Consider the following 17,750-nt stretch of genomic DNA (forward strand, 5'->3'; position numbering starts at 1 on the left):
CTCTGACGGTGCCCTGTCCTCTTTCCAACCCGGTCCCCTTCCCCGGATCATGCCTTGTTGCCCCTCACCCATCCCTAGACTGTGCTCTGTCTTCCCTTCTCATTTGGCACACGGTGCCCTGTGCCCCACCTCCCCATCCCCTGGACAGTGTCCTCTTCCCTTATCGCCGGCCCCCATCCCTGGGCCGTATCCTTTCCCTCCACCTCCCACACTCATCCCCATATTACATCTTCGGACTGTTGTACCCCTCCCCCCATCTGAAGACAGTGTCCATCTGCCGACCCCGCCCCCATACCGCGCCCCCAGCACCTCATTGCCCTGCCTCTGGGCGTGACGTCACCCGGCAGCAGCCCCACCCCCTCTGGCTCTAACCCCCGAGATCCTGTCTGGTGGACCAGGCAATGAGCCTGGCCGTCAGCTGCTGAGGTCCAGTGCGTCCCCCTCCCTTCCCCCAGACCGCCTTCCCACTCCCTCTCCGCGACCCCACCCGCTCGACGTGGAAACCTTCGCTGTGCTGTGGACCCTGGGTAGACACCCGCTATTGCAGACGCTGGTTGTAGCTGGGGCCTGGGGACCCCCATGGAGGTGGGGTCACAGAGGGAGTAAAGACAGCCAGGACCTCCTTCAGGGCAGAGACAATGTGTGTGGTCCCACCGCCCTAGGGAAGACCGGGGAGGGAAGCATTCTGTCAGGTGGTGGGTCCTGGGTCCCCATGGGCACTGGGGGTGGCTGGACGGGAGCTGGGGTCTGCTTCTGCTGGGGGACCCTAGGTCTAGGGTCATTGCACCCTTGAGAAGCCACTCAGCATCGCTCCCTTGGTGACATAACAGTAGGGACCCCAGAGCCTGGTCTTTGTCCAGTTGCCTGGTTGTAGTCTTAGCAGGTCTTTCCTATCAGAGTTCCTTCTGGAGAGAGCTTCCTGGGGTAGCTGAGACCCCCTCTGGTGCCTTTGGTCGGCTTGTGCAGAACTGACAGGCCACGGTCACAGGCTGAGTCTGCCCCCGACTGGGCGAGGGGACCCTGGAGCTTCTGACCTTACGCCCACCAGTAACCAGCGTGTCTTCCCAGGAGAACAAGGGGTCTGTGGAGATTATGAGAAAAGACCTGAACGATGCCCGGGATCTGCACGGCCAGGCCGAGTCCGCTGCGGCAGTGTGGAAGGCAAGTGGCGGCAGGCCTGCGGTCGGCCCGAGGAGGGGACCCTGACCCCATTTGGCAGGGATGCAGCTGAGTGCCGTGCACCGAGCAGCAGGCCCTTCTCCCCGAGGTGGGCAGCGGTGGGGGCGGGAGGCCCCAGGGTGTATCCTGGGGACACAGGTGTCCCTCCCCGCCGTCTGCCTCCCTGCCCTGCAGGGACACGTGATGGACCGCAGGAAGAAAGCCCTGACCGACTACAAGAAGCTCAGGGCGTTCTTTGCCGAGGAGGAGGAGCGTTTTCTGCAGGAGGCGGATAAAGAGGAGGGGTCCCCGGAGGATGAGGACGCTGACCCGGCTGAGCGCTTTGGGTCCCTGCTGCAGGCTGTGTCAGAGCTGGAGAGGAGGCACCGCAATCTGGGCCTCAGCATGCTGCTCCAGGTGAGCACTCCGTTGTGTCCAGACCCTAGGGCAGGGTGCCGGGGCAGCCCGGGGGGATGGAGGGCTTCAGACCGGCCGCCTGACTGGCCTCCACACAGCCCCTCATCTGGAGCTCTGGAGATCTGGCAGCCCCTGTCCTCCCCTCCCGAGGTCCCCAGGGTGCCATTCTGATTCTGGAAAGGCTGAGTAATCTGCTCCAAGGGGGTGGAGTGGATGTGATAAGCTCTGGCCTGGGCGAGATATGTGGGGCTGGTGGGGGCTGGTGGGGGCTGGTGGGGGCCGGTGGGGCTGTGGGGGTTGGTGGGGGCTGGTGGGGGCTAGTGGGGGCTGTGGGGGCTGGTGGGCTGTGGGGGCTGCTGGGGGCTGGGTCCAGCAAGGCAGCTGCCTCTCTCCTTCCCCACCCCTCCCCCTGCCCCTGCAGTGATGTCCTGCCCCCTGAGCCGGTTCCAGGCCCAAGAAGCTCCATCCACCCTGGCCTGGCCCCCAGCAGCTCCTCCATGGCCGCCTTCTGGACACACAGCATCCTTCAGCCATGAGGGTGTGCACCTAGGTGCACACGCAGGACGCATGCCACAGGTGCCCACCTTGGGTTGCTCGAGACAGTGTCCCTGTTCCCTTATCCTCTGGGTGTGGATGTTCCCCAGGCTGTACACGTTTCACCATAGAGACCTGCAGCAGGGGTATCAACCCCAGGGTATCACGACTCTTCATAAAGCTCTTGTCGTTGCCACCGAGTCTTACTGGCCTGGCGTCTCTGGGGCCGTGGTTGTCCCTGGGCAGCCTGGACCGTCCAGACTGGCCCTCACCCCATGGAAATGCCACTCGGGCAGGTCCGCTGGACACGCAGACCCCCGCGTACGCGTCGGGCATGCGCACTAAGGGTACGTTTGGGGTGTACGCGGAGGGAGAGGGACGCTCCGGGCATCTGGGTGGGGAGGGCGGGCAGGCGGGTCAGACCTGTCTCTGGCTTGCGCCCGCACACAGCCTGCACCTACAGCTTCAGCTCTGTCTTCGGGGTCTTTGTGGGGTCCGTGTCCTCGAAGCTCCGTCACCCCTCTGTCGCCTGGTGTGTCTGCTCAGCTGTGCTGCTTTCTCTCTGCACCGTCTTCCCCTCTGGTGCCGTGGCTTTCCGCAGGGACCTGCCTTATCCTCAGCCTCCGTCCACCCCCTCCCACCTGCCCGCCCTTGGCTGACCTGGGTGTGTTTCCTGGGGAGACCAGAGGGACTGTGCGGGGCACGGGTCCCCCCCAGGCCTGGACGCCGAGTTTCCTCTCGCTCTGCTCCTCGCTCCCTTTGCTTCACACTCCCTGCGATAGACGAGTGTACCGAGACCACGACTTGCGGTCACCTCATGGTGTAAATTTGTGCAAGCAAGAGCACAGAAAGCAGTGGGGACGAGCGCCCCGCGGTGTTGACGCAGGGGGCCGCTAAGGACGCTCGAGGCTGGGAGTCGGACCACATCGTGCGGACTTAAGATCAACGGTGCATTTCCAGACGAGTTCTCCCAGCACCGTTTCTGTGAGTTTGGGGGTGGCGTGCCTGGCGCGTGGCCGGCGCTCCGGCGCCCCGCACAGAGGGCTTGCTTCAGCCGCTTTGCCTGGCGTCCCTCCTCCTGTCTCCGTCGCGGCCCAGCCAGTCTCCAGGGAGGCCCTGTGTCCAGGCTGCAGCATTAAGGGGCTTCCCGTAGATGGGACTTATCCTGATGGGCCCCACGCCTCCACCGAGTGACATGGGGGAGACTTGCTTAGGCCAAGGCCAGCCGCAGTCCTGCCTCCTCCCTGGGGACCCGTTCTCTGTGGGCAGACCGTGTGACCATGGCCACGTAACCCTGATAAGTACTCCTGAGCCCTCCGAGTCGGGGGCAGTGCTAGGGGTGTCCCTGTTCCGGATGGGGGTGGAGGACGGGGGCAGGCACCAGCGCAGCAGGCCAGGAACATCCCAGTGCGGCCGGCTGTTGACTCCAGCCAGCCCCACTGCCCACTCGTCCGCTCCCCCAAGCGCCGGGGGTGGAGGCTCCCCACCGGCCTCCGGGCCTCGAAACCCGGGCCCCACCCCAGCTCCCCGCCGGCCCTCCGGTGTCGCTCCGCCATGAGCCCCCAGTCCCCGTGGAATGGTGTCGCTCCTCCGGACGTCTGCAAGCCCGTGCACAAATGGCATGTTACAGAACCAGTGAGCCGTCTTCACAGGCTCCGGCCCCAGGATGCAGCCCCGCAGGGTTCTTGCGAGCGCCCCGCGGCACCTCGCTGGTGCGGGGGCGCGTCATTCTGCGTGTTCCAGCTGGGCGCAGGGCCACGAGGGGAGGGAAATCGGGCTGGGCTCTGCGTGGACCGGAGCAGCAGAGATTCGTCCGCTGCAAGATCCGGGTGCTTCCGGTTCCTTCCTTCACAGCCCCGATGCGTTTCCCTCCGGTTCCCATTATCCCTCCTGGTGCAGTGGGGCCGTCTGGGGTTTCAGGGTCCTGAGTACAGGGGAGCAGGGCGACACGCCGAGGGTCCTTTCACACTGTGTGGAGGGGCTGTGTCATGCGGCGGGGCGCAGCAGCTTAGGGAGGGACGCACTGCGCCTGTGGTACGAGACACCCCTGGAAGGCCAGCCAGGTGAGGCTGCAGCGCTAGGCCTGCAAGTGAGAGCCCCAGGGCGTGTGAGTCAGGATGTGGTGTGGGGCCCTGGGCTGGGGCCTCTGTCAAACTAAACAGGAGCCTCAGGCCAGGTAGGAGGTGGGGGGGGGGACCCCGTGCCCAAGACCCGGCCCCTCTGGCTCAGTGATGCGCCAGAAAAGCTCCCAGAGCTCACTGCAGGCGGTCGTGCCCGCGGCGACCGTGTATCCGGGAGGGGAGAGGGGTTACCGTGAGCCACAGGGAGAGGTAGGGGACAGAGTCCAGAACAGATGCCAAACACGGACGTGCCATGGTGTGGGGACCGTGTTGCTTCCCTGGGCTCGGCATGTGACCACCCCTGTGGAGCCGGGCCCACTGGGAGATCCCTGATCGGTCCGTGGAGCCGGCTCGCTGACTCCACACTGACTGACCTCAGGAGGCCCCGCTGAGGACCAAAGAAAGCCCCTGCCCCGCGTGACAAGGGCAGACCCCCTGGAGTGGCCAGATGCCTAGAGATTGAGGGCGTGATGACCGAGGGCCCAGTGACCCCACTTGGCAGATGCTCCATTCCACAGATGTCCTCTCCAGGCCCACCGGGCGAGGCGCACCCGGGCACTCGGTGCACTCTCGTGGGGGGCGAGAGCGGGCAAGGCAGACACAAGTGAGGGACGGTCCCGTGGGGGATGGAGGCCACGGGGCAGGCTGCAGCCCTGGGGACACACAGGAGCTGGACACAGGGTGACTTGCATGGCTTAGGGCGCTGTGCTGGGTCATGAAAATAAGCAAGTGGAATATCAGAGAAAGCACGACTGACCTACATTTCAAACGTGTGCACGCAGCAGAAGTCACGGTGGCAGACACTCCAAGCTGGTCAGTGGCAAATGCTGTGTGGGGGGAGGGGAATGTGGGTAAAGGGAATAACAGCAGAGCAGAAGAAAAGGAGCCAAGGTGGGGCGCCTGGGGGGCTCAGTTGGTTGGGCCTCTGCCTTCAGCTCGGGTCATGACCCCAGGGTCCTGGGATCGAGTCCTGCGTCGGGCTCCCTGCTCAGCGGGAAGTCTGCTTCTCCCTCTCCCTCTGCCGCTCCCCCTGCTTGTGCTCACTCTCTCTGCCAAATAAATTTTTTTTTTTCTTTTAAAGAAAAGGAACCAAGGTGACAGAGTAGGGACTTTGGGTGGAAGGGGGGAAAATGGGAGTCCCTAGCTCAGGAGTCCACGCCAGGGAAGACGGTGGGGTTGCAGGGAAGCTCAGTCCCTTTGGGATTTCTGTAAGTAGTGCTAGCTAGTTCTGTAAGGAGCGCACGATTGTGTGCGTGTGTCTGCACGCGCGCGTGCATGTGTATATGCGTGCGCGTGCGGGGAGCCTTTGCAGGGCAGTATGACCCCGGAGGAGGTTGGGGGCTTCCCTACACGAACACAGAATTCGGATTCCCGTGTGCGAGTACCCTGGCTCAGTCCTACAGCCTCAGCGGGGCTCTGGCCACCCCATCGGTCAGATCGCCGGCGACCTTCCTCTTGACTCCCCAGTTGGACGTGCCTACGTTTTCTCAGGGGAGGCCCCACACAAACTAGGGTTCCTTTGAACGGAGGAAGGCGGAAAGGCAGCTCTGGGCGCCAGGGGCCCCCTCAGTCAGGGGCGCATCAGAGTTGAGGTGCTTCGTTTCCTGACGCTGCACACGTGATTTAAATGAGACGAAGACCCTGAGGTCTCCCCCACTCCCGCCTGCCTTATTTTTGAAGATACTTTTTTGGACACAGGTTTTATGAAGCCTTCTTCCATGAAGAGGGAGGCGCTAGTGAGCCATTCGACCTGACAAGTATAAAACCATTTAGAAATGAGGAAATGTCAGTTAAAACGTCCTCAGCAGCCCAACAGATGATGGAGTAGGTCACCCGGACAGAAAGACACGGCAGCCATCTCCAAAGTCTTGTTTCTACGGGGCAGTTGTGCGCGCAGGACAGGGCAAACAAACACAAAGCAACGGAAAACGGGACACGTTCGGGGCGAACGATTATCTTGGAAATGTTCTCAAGCCTCCGGCGAGCTACTGAACTCGTCTGTGACCTCGGACCGGGTCTGCCTCCGCACAGCCTCCTTTCTTAAGTTTAGGGATTTTATTCCCACGGCGAGGCTCGGGAGCGCCGCCCCTTCGCCTGCGAAGATCGAGCGGGCCTTCGGGCGTTCCCTGGCCCTCGCGCCCCGGCCGGCCGAGCGCAGGGCTGACCGCGCCTCTGCGGAGCGCTGGGCCGTAGCGCCTGGCCGGTGCCACGGCGACCAGCAGGAAGGCGACACTCGGGCAAGGCCAGCCGTCTGGGGCTCCTCCCCGCCGCGGGCTCGCGGGGTCGCCGCGCGCCGCCTGCACGCCGGGCCCACCAACCTCGGAGGAATGCGGAGCGCGACCGGGAGCCTGAGGAGTGTGGCTGAGCGAAAGGCCCGTTTCTCTGCCTGACAAGCCCGCAAGGGCGCCCGGGAAGCTCTCCGTTTCCCGGGGACGCAGACGTCTCCAAAGCACGCGCGCCCGGAGCGCAGGAGGACGCCGCTCTCGGGCTGCATGCAAATGAGGCGACTGTGCAGGTCTCGTCTGATTGGGCAAGCCGCAGGCTCGGCTTCTCGGAGCGGCCAATGGGGCTCCCGGACGGCACGGTGCCCGCACCCCATTGGTGAGCGCAGCATGCAGCGGCGCGCTCCCCGTATAAAATCCCTCCGGCCGGCGCCCGACTCGCAGTCCTGCGGCCGCGGCGCCGGGGAGGCGAGGCGCGCGTTGTGTGTCGTCTGGCGCGGCCTGCAGCTAGCCAGCAGCTCGCTGGGCGGAGTCCTGCCCAATGACCAGGCCCTGCTGCTGGTAGGTCTCTCCCTGTCTCGTGCGTCCCTGTCCTTCCTTGTCTTTGTGCACCCAAAGTCCCCGAGCCAAGGCTGACGCACGAGCTGGCAGTGGCCCTGGCCCCGAACTCCTTGTCTCCGAGGTCGGGGACGCCCGGAATCCGAGCATCTGGGCCTCGCTGGGCTCCCCCCACTCCAGGTACAAGCCTTACCGCAGGTCCTGTAAGCGATCCTACTCCTCCGCGGCTGCCCATCTTCATCAAAACTAGCGTTAAGTACGCAGGCCTGTCTCTCTGGGTCGGTCTTCCTCTGTTTATGAAGGTTTCGTGCCCCATAAAACTTAGGTGACATCAGTTTGTGGGCTTTTCTCCTGTGAATCTGCCCCTGTCCCTTGTTTTCAGACCCAGCCAGGAACTCAGAGGAAGGTTGAGGAAAACATTTTCCTCTCCCTTTGTCCCCACCTTGCGTTGTAAGCTTCACAGCCAGGGGCCCTCAGCAGGGGGAATCCTGGTCCTTCCATGTGGCCACGGCCTGGAACAGTCTGGCACAAAAGATGCCAGAGGTGAGACTTACTCCAGTCTCTGCCTGGCCCAGCGCCACCTGGGAGTCAGCCCCCGTGCCCCAGCTGGGAGGAGGTGGGCACCCGAGCGCAGAGAAAAGGAAGGCGGGAAAACGAGTGAGTTTCCAGGATGGTTTTAGGTGCAGGAGGGCCACACCTGTTTTTAGCAGGTTACGGAAACTGCAGGTGATCTTCCTCTGGACTGCCGGCCTCCAGCCCCCGTCACACACAGTCCGAGCTCTTGCAGAATCTCCCAGTCAGGTGTGGGCCCCGTACCGGCCAGTTCTGGACTGGGACAGAGGCTGAGAAGTCTATAGGTGCCTGTTCGCTGGGTTCACTGAGAAACCTAGGTCCACTGGTCAACCTGTCCCCCTCCCAAAAAGTGGGTTAAAAAAACCCACCCAAATAGTTGTGGGGCAGTTGCTGTCTCCTCCTGCTGGTCTCCTGGGCCCCTTACACTCTGGCTGCTCTTGACCCCGAACTTCCTGAAACGTTTGTGCCGACCTGTGTGTGTCTCCCCTGCAGGCCAGCCTGCCGTGAGCAGGGAGGTTTTGGCAAACTTTCTTTTTTCTTGCAACAGTTGCTCCATTTTTTTGTCTGCACCGCCTTACCCCCCCCCCCCCCCCCAGCTGCCACTGGTCCTGGTTGTGTTGAATTCTGCATTCGTGCCCCATGGCGATGTGGTGACTGTAGTTCATTGTGGCCAAAACACTTCTGCAAGTATATATGTCCCCATGCATCTCAGAAGAGGCCCTCAGGGCTTCGAGGTGTCCCGTGCCTCGTCAAAGCAGCAGAGCCTAGTGGGTACCGTGCATCCGCTGTACCTGTCTGTGCGTGGAGGGTGCAGCTCTGAGAGTATGGGGTGTGCGTCCCACCACCCGTGATCCCAGTGCATCCTCCAGCTGCCTTACACACTAGGGTCGTGGGACCATGGACTCCCATCTATCAGAAATGGACTGGAATCCTCCTGGGAGATTTTGACACAGACCAGAATCTCTGGGAAGGTACCTGGTCTGGATGCGGGGTATCGGAAGCCCCTGGCACACACCCACGAGCCCAGAATTCCAGAGGACTGTGACTCGTGTGGTCTCACGCCCTTGTGAGTCTGGGGAGAAGTGCTCCGTAGACACACAGAGGCTGTCAGACCAAGGATGCATCCCCAGTCCCTCTACTTGGTGGGCAGGGTTCCCAAGGGGACAGGTTGATTGGAAAGGCTCAGGGCGGGCACACACAGGCCAGGAGATTGCTGAGTGTAATGGTGCCTACCAGTGCCAATGCAGCAAAGTGCCCCAGGGGGCCGCAGACACCCATGTGGAAGAGCTGGACACGTGTGAGCTCGGAGCCTGGATGGAAGGAGGGTTTATGGCCAAGTGGCCATGCTGTGAACATCCCTAAGTTGAACTCTGGGCTGCGGGATTGCGCATAGCGTGTGTGTGTGTTGTAATTGGGGTGAAATTCATATAACGTAAAATTTATCAGTTGTGAGCAGTTCAAAGACAACCTATGGAATGGGAAAAATATTTGCAAACCATAGATCTGATAAGGAGTTAAATATCCGAAACATGTATAAAGAACTCCTACACCACAATAGCAGAAACAGGAACCAGTGAACAAATGCCCCTAATAACCCAATTAAAAAATGGACAGAGGACCCAAATAGACGTCTTTCAACAGAAGACATACAAATGGCCAATGGACACATCACCCGGCATCATGGAAATGCAAATCAAAGCACAACGACATATCACCTCACACCTGTCAGAACAGACAAACCTAACAAGTTGGGGAACGACAGATGTTGGCGCTGGCGAGGATGTGGAGAACGGGGAACCCTCTTACTCTGTGGGTGGGAATGCAAGCTGAGATGGCCACTCTGGAAAACAGTGTGGAGGTGCCTCAGAAAGCGAAAAATAGAGCTACCCTACCACCCAGCAATTGCACTCCTGGGAATACATCCAAAGGCAACGAAAACACGAACTGGAAAGGATGTCTGCACCCCCGTGTTCACAGCAGCGTTATTTAGAAGAGCCAGGACATGGAAGCAGCCCAAGTGTCCGTGGATGGACGAATGGGTAAAGAAAATGTGTATTCTGCACGTACACAGTGGAATGGTATCCAGCCATAAAACCCCTGGAAGTCGGGGCGCCTGGGTGGCTCAGTCGTTAAGCGTCTGCCTTCGGCTCAAGTCACGACCCCGGGGTCCTGGGATCGGAAGTCGCCCCGTCCGCAGCAGTTGGGGTGGACCTTGAGGGCGTTATGCTAAGTGAGATAAGCCAGACAAGGGTAAATACTTTTTATGTATTTGTCTCACTTATATGTGGGATGAAACAGAAGGAAAACAAAGACCCCAGCTCAGACAGGAAGCGATCAGACTTGTGGTTCCCGGGGGCGGGGGCCGGAGCCAAAAGGTACAGACTCACAGTAGGACATCAGTAAGCGCTGGGGATATGGCACGCAGCGTGCTCAGTGTACTAACTGATGTGGAGGTGAGTTAGCGCCTAAGAGGGCTGATCACAAGGAGAGGTGTTTTTCCTTTAGAATTACTGCTTTTGCTGTGTCGGTGGGAGAAGGTGCGTGGGGCTGACTGTACTGAGATCAGGCCATCGCGCCTGCGCCTTCAACCTACACAGCGACCGATCGCTCAGCCGAACTGGGGGAAATATTAAAAGAGAAGAAAAGTAAGCACTTGGTGGGAGCACTTGGTGGGAGCTCGAACTCACAGCCCTTCCGGCCAAGAGGTTCTGAAATCGCCTGGTCGACCTTCCCTGTGACCTTCCTGGGCTTCCATGCCCTTGTATGCTGTAAGGAGGTCTGGGGTTGGAAGCACCAACCCCATGGCCTCATGCTCTGGGCCCGGGAAGCAGGAGGCTGCCGGCCGGCCACAGAGGGGTCCTGCTGGCGGCTGCCCCTCGCCCCGCCGGCCTCGCCACGAGGCCCACACCTTTCAAACCCCAGCCAGCGGGCGGGATGGTTCCGCCTCCGCTCTGTCCTGCGTAATCCCCCAGAGGACTGCACGCCCCATGACTTCTGTGAACCTCCCCATGGCAGACTCTCCGTCAGGCCCCCGCGGCCGCTCAAACGCCTGGGTCCTTAACATCCACAACCCAGTGTCCTGCCGGAGGAAATCCCAAGTGCGATGTTATCAAACAGCTGCTTCTGGTGGGCGGGGCCCAGCCTCTCCTTCAAGACCCAGACCCCCTCAGAGAGGCTGGGCCTCGGGCAGAGTGTTGCCCGGAAAAGCCAGAGCTTCCTGTTGGATCCCAGGGGGTCCCCGGCCGAGACTTCCATCCCACTCAGCTGTGTGCTCCTCACGCCGGGGGTGGCTCTCCGGCTGGAGGCGGAGCTGTCCATGCTGATGCTCACCTGTAAGGTTGTGGCGAGGGTAGTGTGACGGTGGCCGAGGACTCGGGGCTCCGCGTGCGGTCTGCCCGTGGTGGTGTTCTCAGCGTGCTGGTTGCATCCTGCTTCGGCTGGCCTTGGGCTCAGCCTCTGAACCCAGCTCCTTGCTGGATCCCGGCTGGCCTTGGGCTCAGCCTCTGAACCTCAGAGTCCCGGGCTAGCAGCTCCCCTCAGGCTGAGGTGGGGCCACTGAACGGCCCCACTGCGTCTTGTGGGTTCCCTACCTTGCTCCTGGCCCATATGATGCCGGAGGTCTGCCTTAGGGTCTGTGGGAAGGGGATGCGCTGGCTCCAGGCCCATGGGAGGGAGAGGGGCATCTGCGTGGGGAACAGCTCCTCGTACCCCGTGTCCAGGGAATCCTTTGAAGCCCTCGCCAGGGGCCAGGCTCAGGTGTCCTGCCTTCTGTGGGGGCCGCTGGGGCAGCAGTGGGAGGCCCCTTGTGTGTTCGGGGTCAAGTCCATCAGCATAACCGTGAACAAAGCAGGTGTGTGGATGCCCACTTGGTGCACACGCGCATGCAAGAATTGGAATATTGACGTCCGTGAGTCTGTCAGCTGAGGAACGTACGTGTGTCCGTGCACATGGGCTTATCCACAGCAGACATGTCTTCCTCACGGTTCTGGAGGCTGGAAGTCCAAGATGAGGGGGCAGGCAGCCTCGGGGTCTGAGTCTCACGTGGCGGGAATGTGGAGGGAGCTCTCTGGGGTCCCGCAAAGACAGCAGTCCCATCATGGGGCCCCACCCTCGTGACCCCGTCACCGCCCCAAGCCCCCGCCTGCCAACACCATCTGATGGGGGGTTAGGTTTCAACATGTGGATCTTTGGAAACGCAAACTCTAATATATATTTATACACATGTGCATATATCCATTTCTCAATCGATCTGCTATTCTGTGTGTTTGTATGTATTTCCAAATGGGTCAGGCGGACTTCACTAAGTGCTACTCATGGAGCCCAGGCAGGTAGCCGTGAGCATGGCATGGAAACAAGGACACCGGAAATCCCCTGACGCAGAGCTCACAGAGGGGCGAGCCAGCCCCCGACACCCTGCTGCACAGGATGAATTCAGAGCCCCAGACGGGGAGCCCCCAGGATGGCAGGTGAGGGGGCAGAACGTGCCCAGGGTCTCTGCCTCACTCCCCCACGGCTGCCACACTCGGCTGGGTGTCCCGCAGGTCACCTCGCTTCTGGCACGACCCGCAGTCGGCGTCAACCCCCAGCTCCGGGGCTCAGGCCCACGAGGCCACCCCACTTTGGATGCCGATCACAAGGAGCGGGTCCTCGGGACCCACAGCTCCTGCCTGACTTGGCTGCAAACCCGAGGTGCCCATGACCCCCCTCCCCCGCCCTGGGATTCTATCATTTGCTGGAGCGGCTTCCAGACTGTGAACAGTTACCGGTTTCTTACATGATAAAGATGTGACAGAGGACACACATGAGCAGCCAGGTCAAGAGGCCCATGGACGAGGTCCGGGAGGGTCCTGAGCACAGGAGCTTCGTCCCTGTGGACTCGGGGGGGCTCCCTCCCTGCACAGGGAGGCCTGAACCCCCCACTCTTGGGGTTCCCGTGGAGGTTTTGTCAACCTGCCCCCTGGGGGAGGGGGGTGGGACTGAAAGTTCTAGGCTTCTGGTCCAGGCTTCCTCTTTCCGGTGCCCAGCACCCACCCGGGAGCCCGCCCAGAGTCGCCGGCCTAGAACAAGGGCCGCTCCTGTCACTGGGAAGTTCCCACGCTTGTTGGAGCTCTGTCACACACTGGCCACTCAGGGACTTCAGAGGTCTCTGCGCTGGGAAGTGGAGGCACAGAGCAGCACGGGGGGCAGAGAGGAAGCGGGAAGGTCCCCGAAGGGATGTTCTCGAGGGAAAACCCGCTCTGCCGTGGATCTGCAGGACGAGCCCCTGAACTGTGCACAGAATGCTGCCTGTTGTACCAGGCAGAATGGCAGGGGCTATGGAGAAAGGGGTAGAAACTGGCCCTATGAGGCAGGGACAGGAAGACGTCTTGATTTTATTTTCATGACTATTACTTTTGGGTCACTTGTGGGGAACACAAGTGGCCTCGTGGAGCTTGGACCTGGAGCGCCGGGCACAGGCAGAAGCAAATGTCCCGATCCCAGCCTGTCCCGGGTCACATGGGACCACACGGGCAGCGGGGGGCATGGCCCAGGCCCCCCCCGAGATTGTAGCACTAACACGTGGATCCTCAGTCAGGCATCGGGATGTATGTCGCCAAAAGAGTGTATTGGTCAGGGTTCTCCCAAGACACAGAGCTGGTAGGATGTGTGTGTGCAATAATTATAAATACATAAACATTATGTTTATATATAATATAAATACATATATTTAAAAATAAGTATGTATAATATAAATGTATATTACATATTATAAGAAAAAATATGTATAAAGAGAGATTTATTTTAAGGGATTGGCTCATGCAGTTGGGGGCTGGCTGTCTGAAATCCTCAGCGTATACTAATAGGCTGGAGCCCCAGGGAAGAGCTGACGCTGCGACTTGAATCCAGAGGCCATCTGGAGGCAGAATTCCCTCTTTCTTAGGAAACCAGAGTCTTTGCTCCTGTGGCCTTCAACTGATTGGGTGAGGCCCACCCACGTGGAGGGTAACCTGCTTTACTCAAAGTCTACTGATCTGGATGTTAGTCTAAAAAAAAAATACTGGAGCAGCGATATCTAGACTGGTGTTGGGCCAAATATCTGGGCACCATATCCTGGGCAAACTGACGCATAAGATTAGCCATCACAGGGAGTCAAGGAGGTTATAAGGCCTTGGTCATCAGAAAGCTGGGAGGAGGACAGAAGGGGCCTACACCAAGGTCTCTGCCCAGGCTTCCAGTGTTGCGAGGTTCCATTGTTTCCCCCATTAAAACAAAACAAACAAGTAAATTAAAAAACAAAAAAAATGACAGAAGGAAAGAGCTAAGACCTGGAATCGGAGAGATGAGGCTCGACAGAAATGCGGCGGAGGTCCCTGGCATGTCCCTGCAGGGGTTGTTGCTGCTGCAAGGACAGAGATGCCCAAGTCTCTTCCTGGACCCCCTCCCGCGAGCCCAGGCCCACCAGACCCTGCCATGCTCGCTTGGAGGGAGGGTCAGACCCAACCTGGCACAGCGGTGATGGTGGGTTGGTGTCCTGGCAGGAACCCAAGGCCCGCCATTTGTTTTGAGGAGCTTTGTCCTGGAGGTGGCCCTCCTCTTCCCTCCCCTTCTCTGGGAGGCCCCGCGGGATCATCCTCCGCCCTGCGTGTGTGTGCACAGCACGGTGGAATACAAAGCCTTCCGTCGCAGCCCCCAAGCCCCATCCCGTCACCCCGAGCTTCTCCCCACCCCCGCCCCGGTGGTCTCCAGGAGACCTACCTGCACACAGCACCCCTCCCCCATGCCCCTCCACGGACCAGCCCCTGAGGCCCTGACCCCAAAGGAGTGGCCATTCCCTGCGCCGGCCTCCTGGAGACCCAGCGTGCATCATCCTCACTATCGTCCCAGGCGTGGGCCTCTGAGAGCCAGACTGGAGCTGCCCCTGTCCTGGTGTGGCTGGCCCTGTCCGCCCTTGGACTTCCCAGGGGAAGTCAGGGAGGATGGGGCAGGGGCTGGGCGCTGAGCTCCTGCAGACTCAGGGGATGGGATACAGGCGCTCAGCCTCCTCTGAGGTCTGGCTCCACCTCACACACCCCTCTGGGCAGAGGGGCCTTCAGGGTTAGTTAGGGTGAGGGTGGGGCATCTGGTTCCTTCACGCGCAGAGAGCTTGTCTGATTCGCCAGGAGCAGGGACAAGGTCAGGTGAGGCTGCAAGATTCAAGAAGGGGCGTTGACAGTGGATGAGCTGCCAAAGCAGTGGGAACAAGCCTGCCTTTGTCAGAGCTCCCGGCCCAGCCTGAGATCCTACAGAGTTTCAAGCTCTCTCGAGGCTCTCTTATGCTCTACCCCCTCCTGGCTGTCTTTGGGGTCACCTCCTTCAAGTGTGTGCCCATGTGCCATCAGCTAGGCCTGCCCTGACCTCCCCCCGGAAAATCACCCACTCCCGCGTCCACTCTGTGCATTTTTATAGCATTTAGCACCAACTAATATTTTACTTAATGAACAAATTTAACTCAATTATTGAAATTCCTGCTTATGGACTAAGGGTAGGGCTTAAAACATTTTACAGTTGTCCTGTTTTGTTTGCTGTCTGTCCCTGGTGCCTGTGCGTGCAAGAGGCTTAATGCATGAATAAATAAAACGTCAGGGCCTTAGGTGATGTTGGCAAAATCCACCTAGTTTACAGATGAGGAAGTGAAGACCCAGAAAGACAGAGGGATTTTCTTGAAGTCACACACTCAAGGTCAGCTCAGGACGCATGGTTAATGGACCCTCTGCAGGCAGAGACCCAGCTTCATCCCATTGGCCACACACAGGGCGTGGAAATAGGCCTTCGAGGTTGGGTTCTCTCTGCCCACAGCCCCTTTCCACCCCACTTCTAGGTCTTGGAGGAGTGGGGACAATGACAGCATCTTTTCTGAACTGTATGTGAAGCTGCTTTGTGGGGACTCCGGTATGATGTTGCCGGGTGGTGTGGCTTTCGGCCGGGTTCCTGGGGCGGGGGGCATCGTAACCCACAGAGGCGGGAACAGTCCAGGCCAGAAGTCCTGCATCCCACGTTCGTAGGAGGGGCTGGAGGGGGAAAACCATGCCATTGCTCAGCTTTCTGGCTACGGACTAAAAGACAGGCTACCCGTATATATTAGATTTGTACTGGGGTAGATGAGCTAACTTTCTGGCACACTGTCAGGGAGAACAGAATTATTCCTGAAGGATGAACTGGACAAACTGCGTTTTGTGCCTTGGTTTGGAGCTTGAGAAGAATCGGTGGCAGCAGCTTCTTGGAACCGAAGCTAGTGCCTGTCTGCTCACCTGCTCCTGCCTGAATAAATTTTCCCAGGCTTACCTGGCTGAAAACCAGCTGAGGGAGGGCTGACAGCCTCAGCGGCCACCGATATTCACACACACACACACACACACACACACACACACACACACACACACACATTCAGCATGGTGATCCCTTCTCTGTGGACTCATGGTTGATTTGCCTAAAAAATTTTTTTTACTGTTAGCAAATGATCAGTGCCAGGCATTCGCAGGAAATGCAATATTGGTTAACATGACATGAACAAACATTATTACCGTGTCTGTACATGGTAGGAAGCTAGAAACAATAAAATATCATCAATTTAGATTTTGTTTCAGAGCTCTGTTCTAAATAACTGGAAAATAGAAGGCAGCTTTGGATTTCCTGCCTAGAAAAAGGAATGATCATGCAAATTAGGTCTCCTGAATGTCTGCAGAAGTCACTGCTGTGGGTCATCAAGACTCACGTTGCAGGTTTTCCCTACGTTCCTAGCTCTTCCCAGTTTCTCACCTGCAGCGTGGTTCTGTCCTCAAGCATGCTTGCCCTGCTTAGTACCCGCAGCCATGCCCCACCATCCCTTGACCCTGTGGGACTGCTCTCTTAGCCTAAGAGAAGCCCCTTGAAACCAGGGACATGGCCAGGTTTTTGGGCTGGAGAGATGGCAAAAATGTCCCAGCAGAGATTAACCATCCTGCTTATGGATGGATGCAGTCACAACCAGACCCAGACTTCCCCCCTCCAGCCTGCGGGCAGTTGGACAAACTGCACCTTTGCTTTGAGGGACCAATAAATCCCATGCCTGGCCCCGCTGGATCTCACTTCCTGTTGGTAGAACCTCTACATGTGACCTCAAGAAAGAAGCCTGTTTGCAATGGACTCAGGGATAGCCCAGGCTTTGTTATTTCCCACCCGGAATTCCTTTGAGGTCTGTATCCCAAGGTCTGCGATGATAAGTCCTGAGTCATTGTGACTTTTGTTCCCTAGCACATTAATGATTCGCCAAGGGGGTTGACTTTCTTGACTTGAGGCAAAGCAAAATGTGTCATGGTGTTGCTCCCAGAGTCCATTACCGGGCTCGTCCTTAGTTCGTTTTCTTTCTTCTCGGGTTGGCCCCAGTCTTGCGCCCCTCCAACCCCTCCTTCACACACGCACTAGAGGTCAATGACAGAGTGCCACATTCCTCACGACCGCCTTGCAAGGGATTGGATTTATGCATTATTTTCAAAAGAAACGTCTGCTCCTTCCTATACATGAAACACAACCTAAGCAGCTTTGAGCGTTCAGGGTTCTCAATTTGAAATGGAACCTGAGCGCTAAGAAAAACCCTTTTAAATCTTGCCACTTGCAAGGAGGTGGATGGAACTAGAGGGTGATACTCTAGGTGAAATAAGTCAAAGACCAATACACTATTTCAGTCCTATGTGGAATTAAAACAGAGGAACACAGGGGACGGGAAGGAAAAATAAAGTAAGATGAAGTTAGAGAGGAGGCAAACCACGAGAGACTCTTAGCTGTAGGGAGCAGGCAGGGCTGTTGGAAGGCAGGTGATGGGGTAACTGGGTGACGGGCGCTAAGGAGGGCATGTGATGTAACGATCACTGGGTGTTAGATGCAACTGATGCATCACTCAGCTCTGAAGCGAATAATACACTATGTTAACTAAATTGGATTTAAATAAAGAAATTAAAACTCACCTAAAAATAAACACTAAACTTCACTCCGGGAAAACAAGACAAAAAAACACCCTTTTGAATTTTACTGGCTTTGCAGTCCCGATTTTGCTTTTTGTGGGTTTCAGGCACCAAGCGCGGCGTCGGCTCCGGCCTTCAGGCAGCCGCAGGGAACAGACCACAGCCACCTCGCCGCGGGCCACCAACCCCAGGCCCCACGACCCGCCCCGGCG

At 58.6% G+C, this 17,750-nt stretch overlaps 1 protein-coding gene across 1 annotated transcript in view; it reads left to right on the forward strand.

The window, feature by feature from the left end:
• The window catches only part of RNF187 (ring finger protein 187), an 8,557-nt gene extending 6,258 nt beyond the window's left edge, over window positions 1-2,299 (forward strand). Inside the window, exons 3-5 of the mRNA XM_044917034.1 lie at window positions 1,049-1,161; window positions 1,354-1,575; window positions 1,997-2,299. Coding sequence (XP_044772969.1) covers window positions 1,049-1,161; window positions 1,354-1,575; window positions 1,997-1,999 — 338 coding nt within the window. The 3' untranslated portion in view covers window positions 2,000-2,299. The remainder of the gene's footprint in view (window positions 1-1,048; window positions 1,162-1,353; window positions 1,576-1,996) is intronic.
• Window positions 2,300-17,750: the final 15,451 nt, after the last annotated feature.

This window comes from Neomonachus schauinslandi, chromosome 7, assembly GCF_002201575.2.
Source record: "Neomonachus schauinslandi chromosome 7, ASM220157v2, whole genome shotgun sequence".
NCBI classification, from domain to species: domain Eukaryota; kingdom Metazoa; phylum Chordata; class Mammalia; order Carnivora; family Phocidae; genus Neomonachus; species Neomonachus schauinslandi.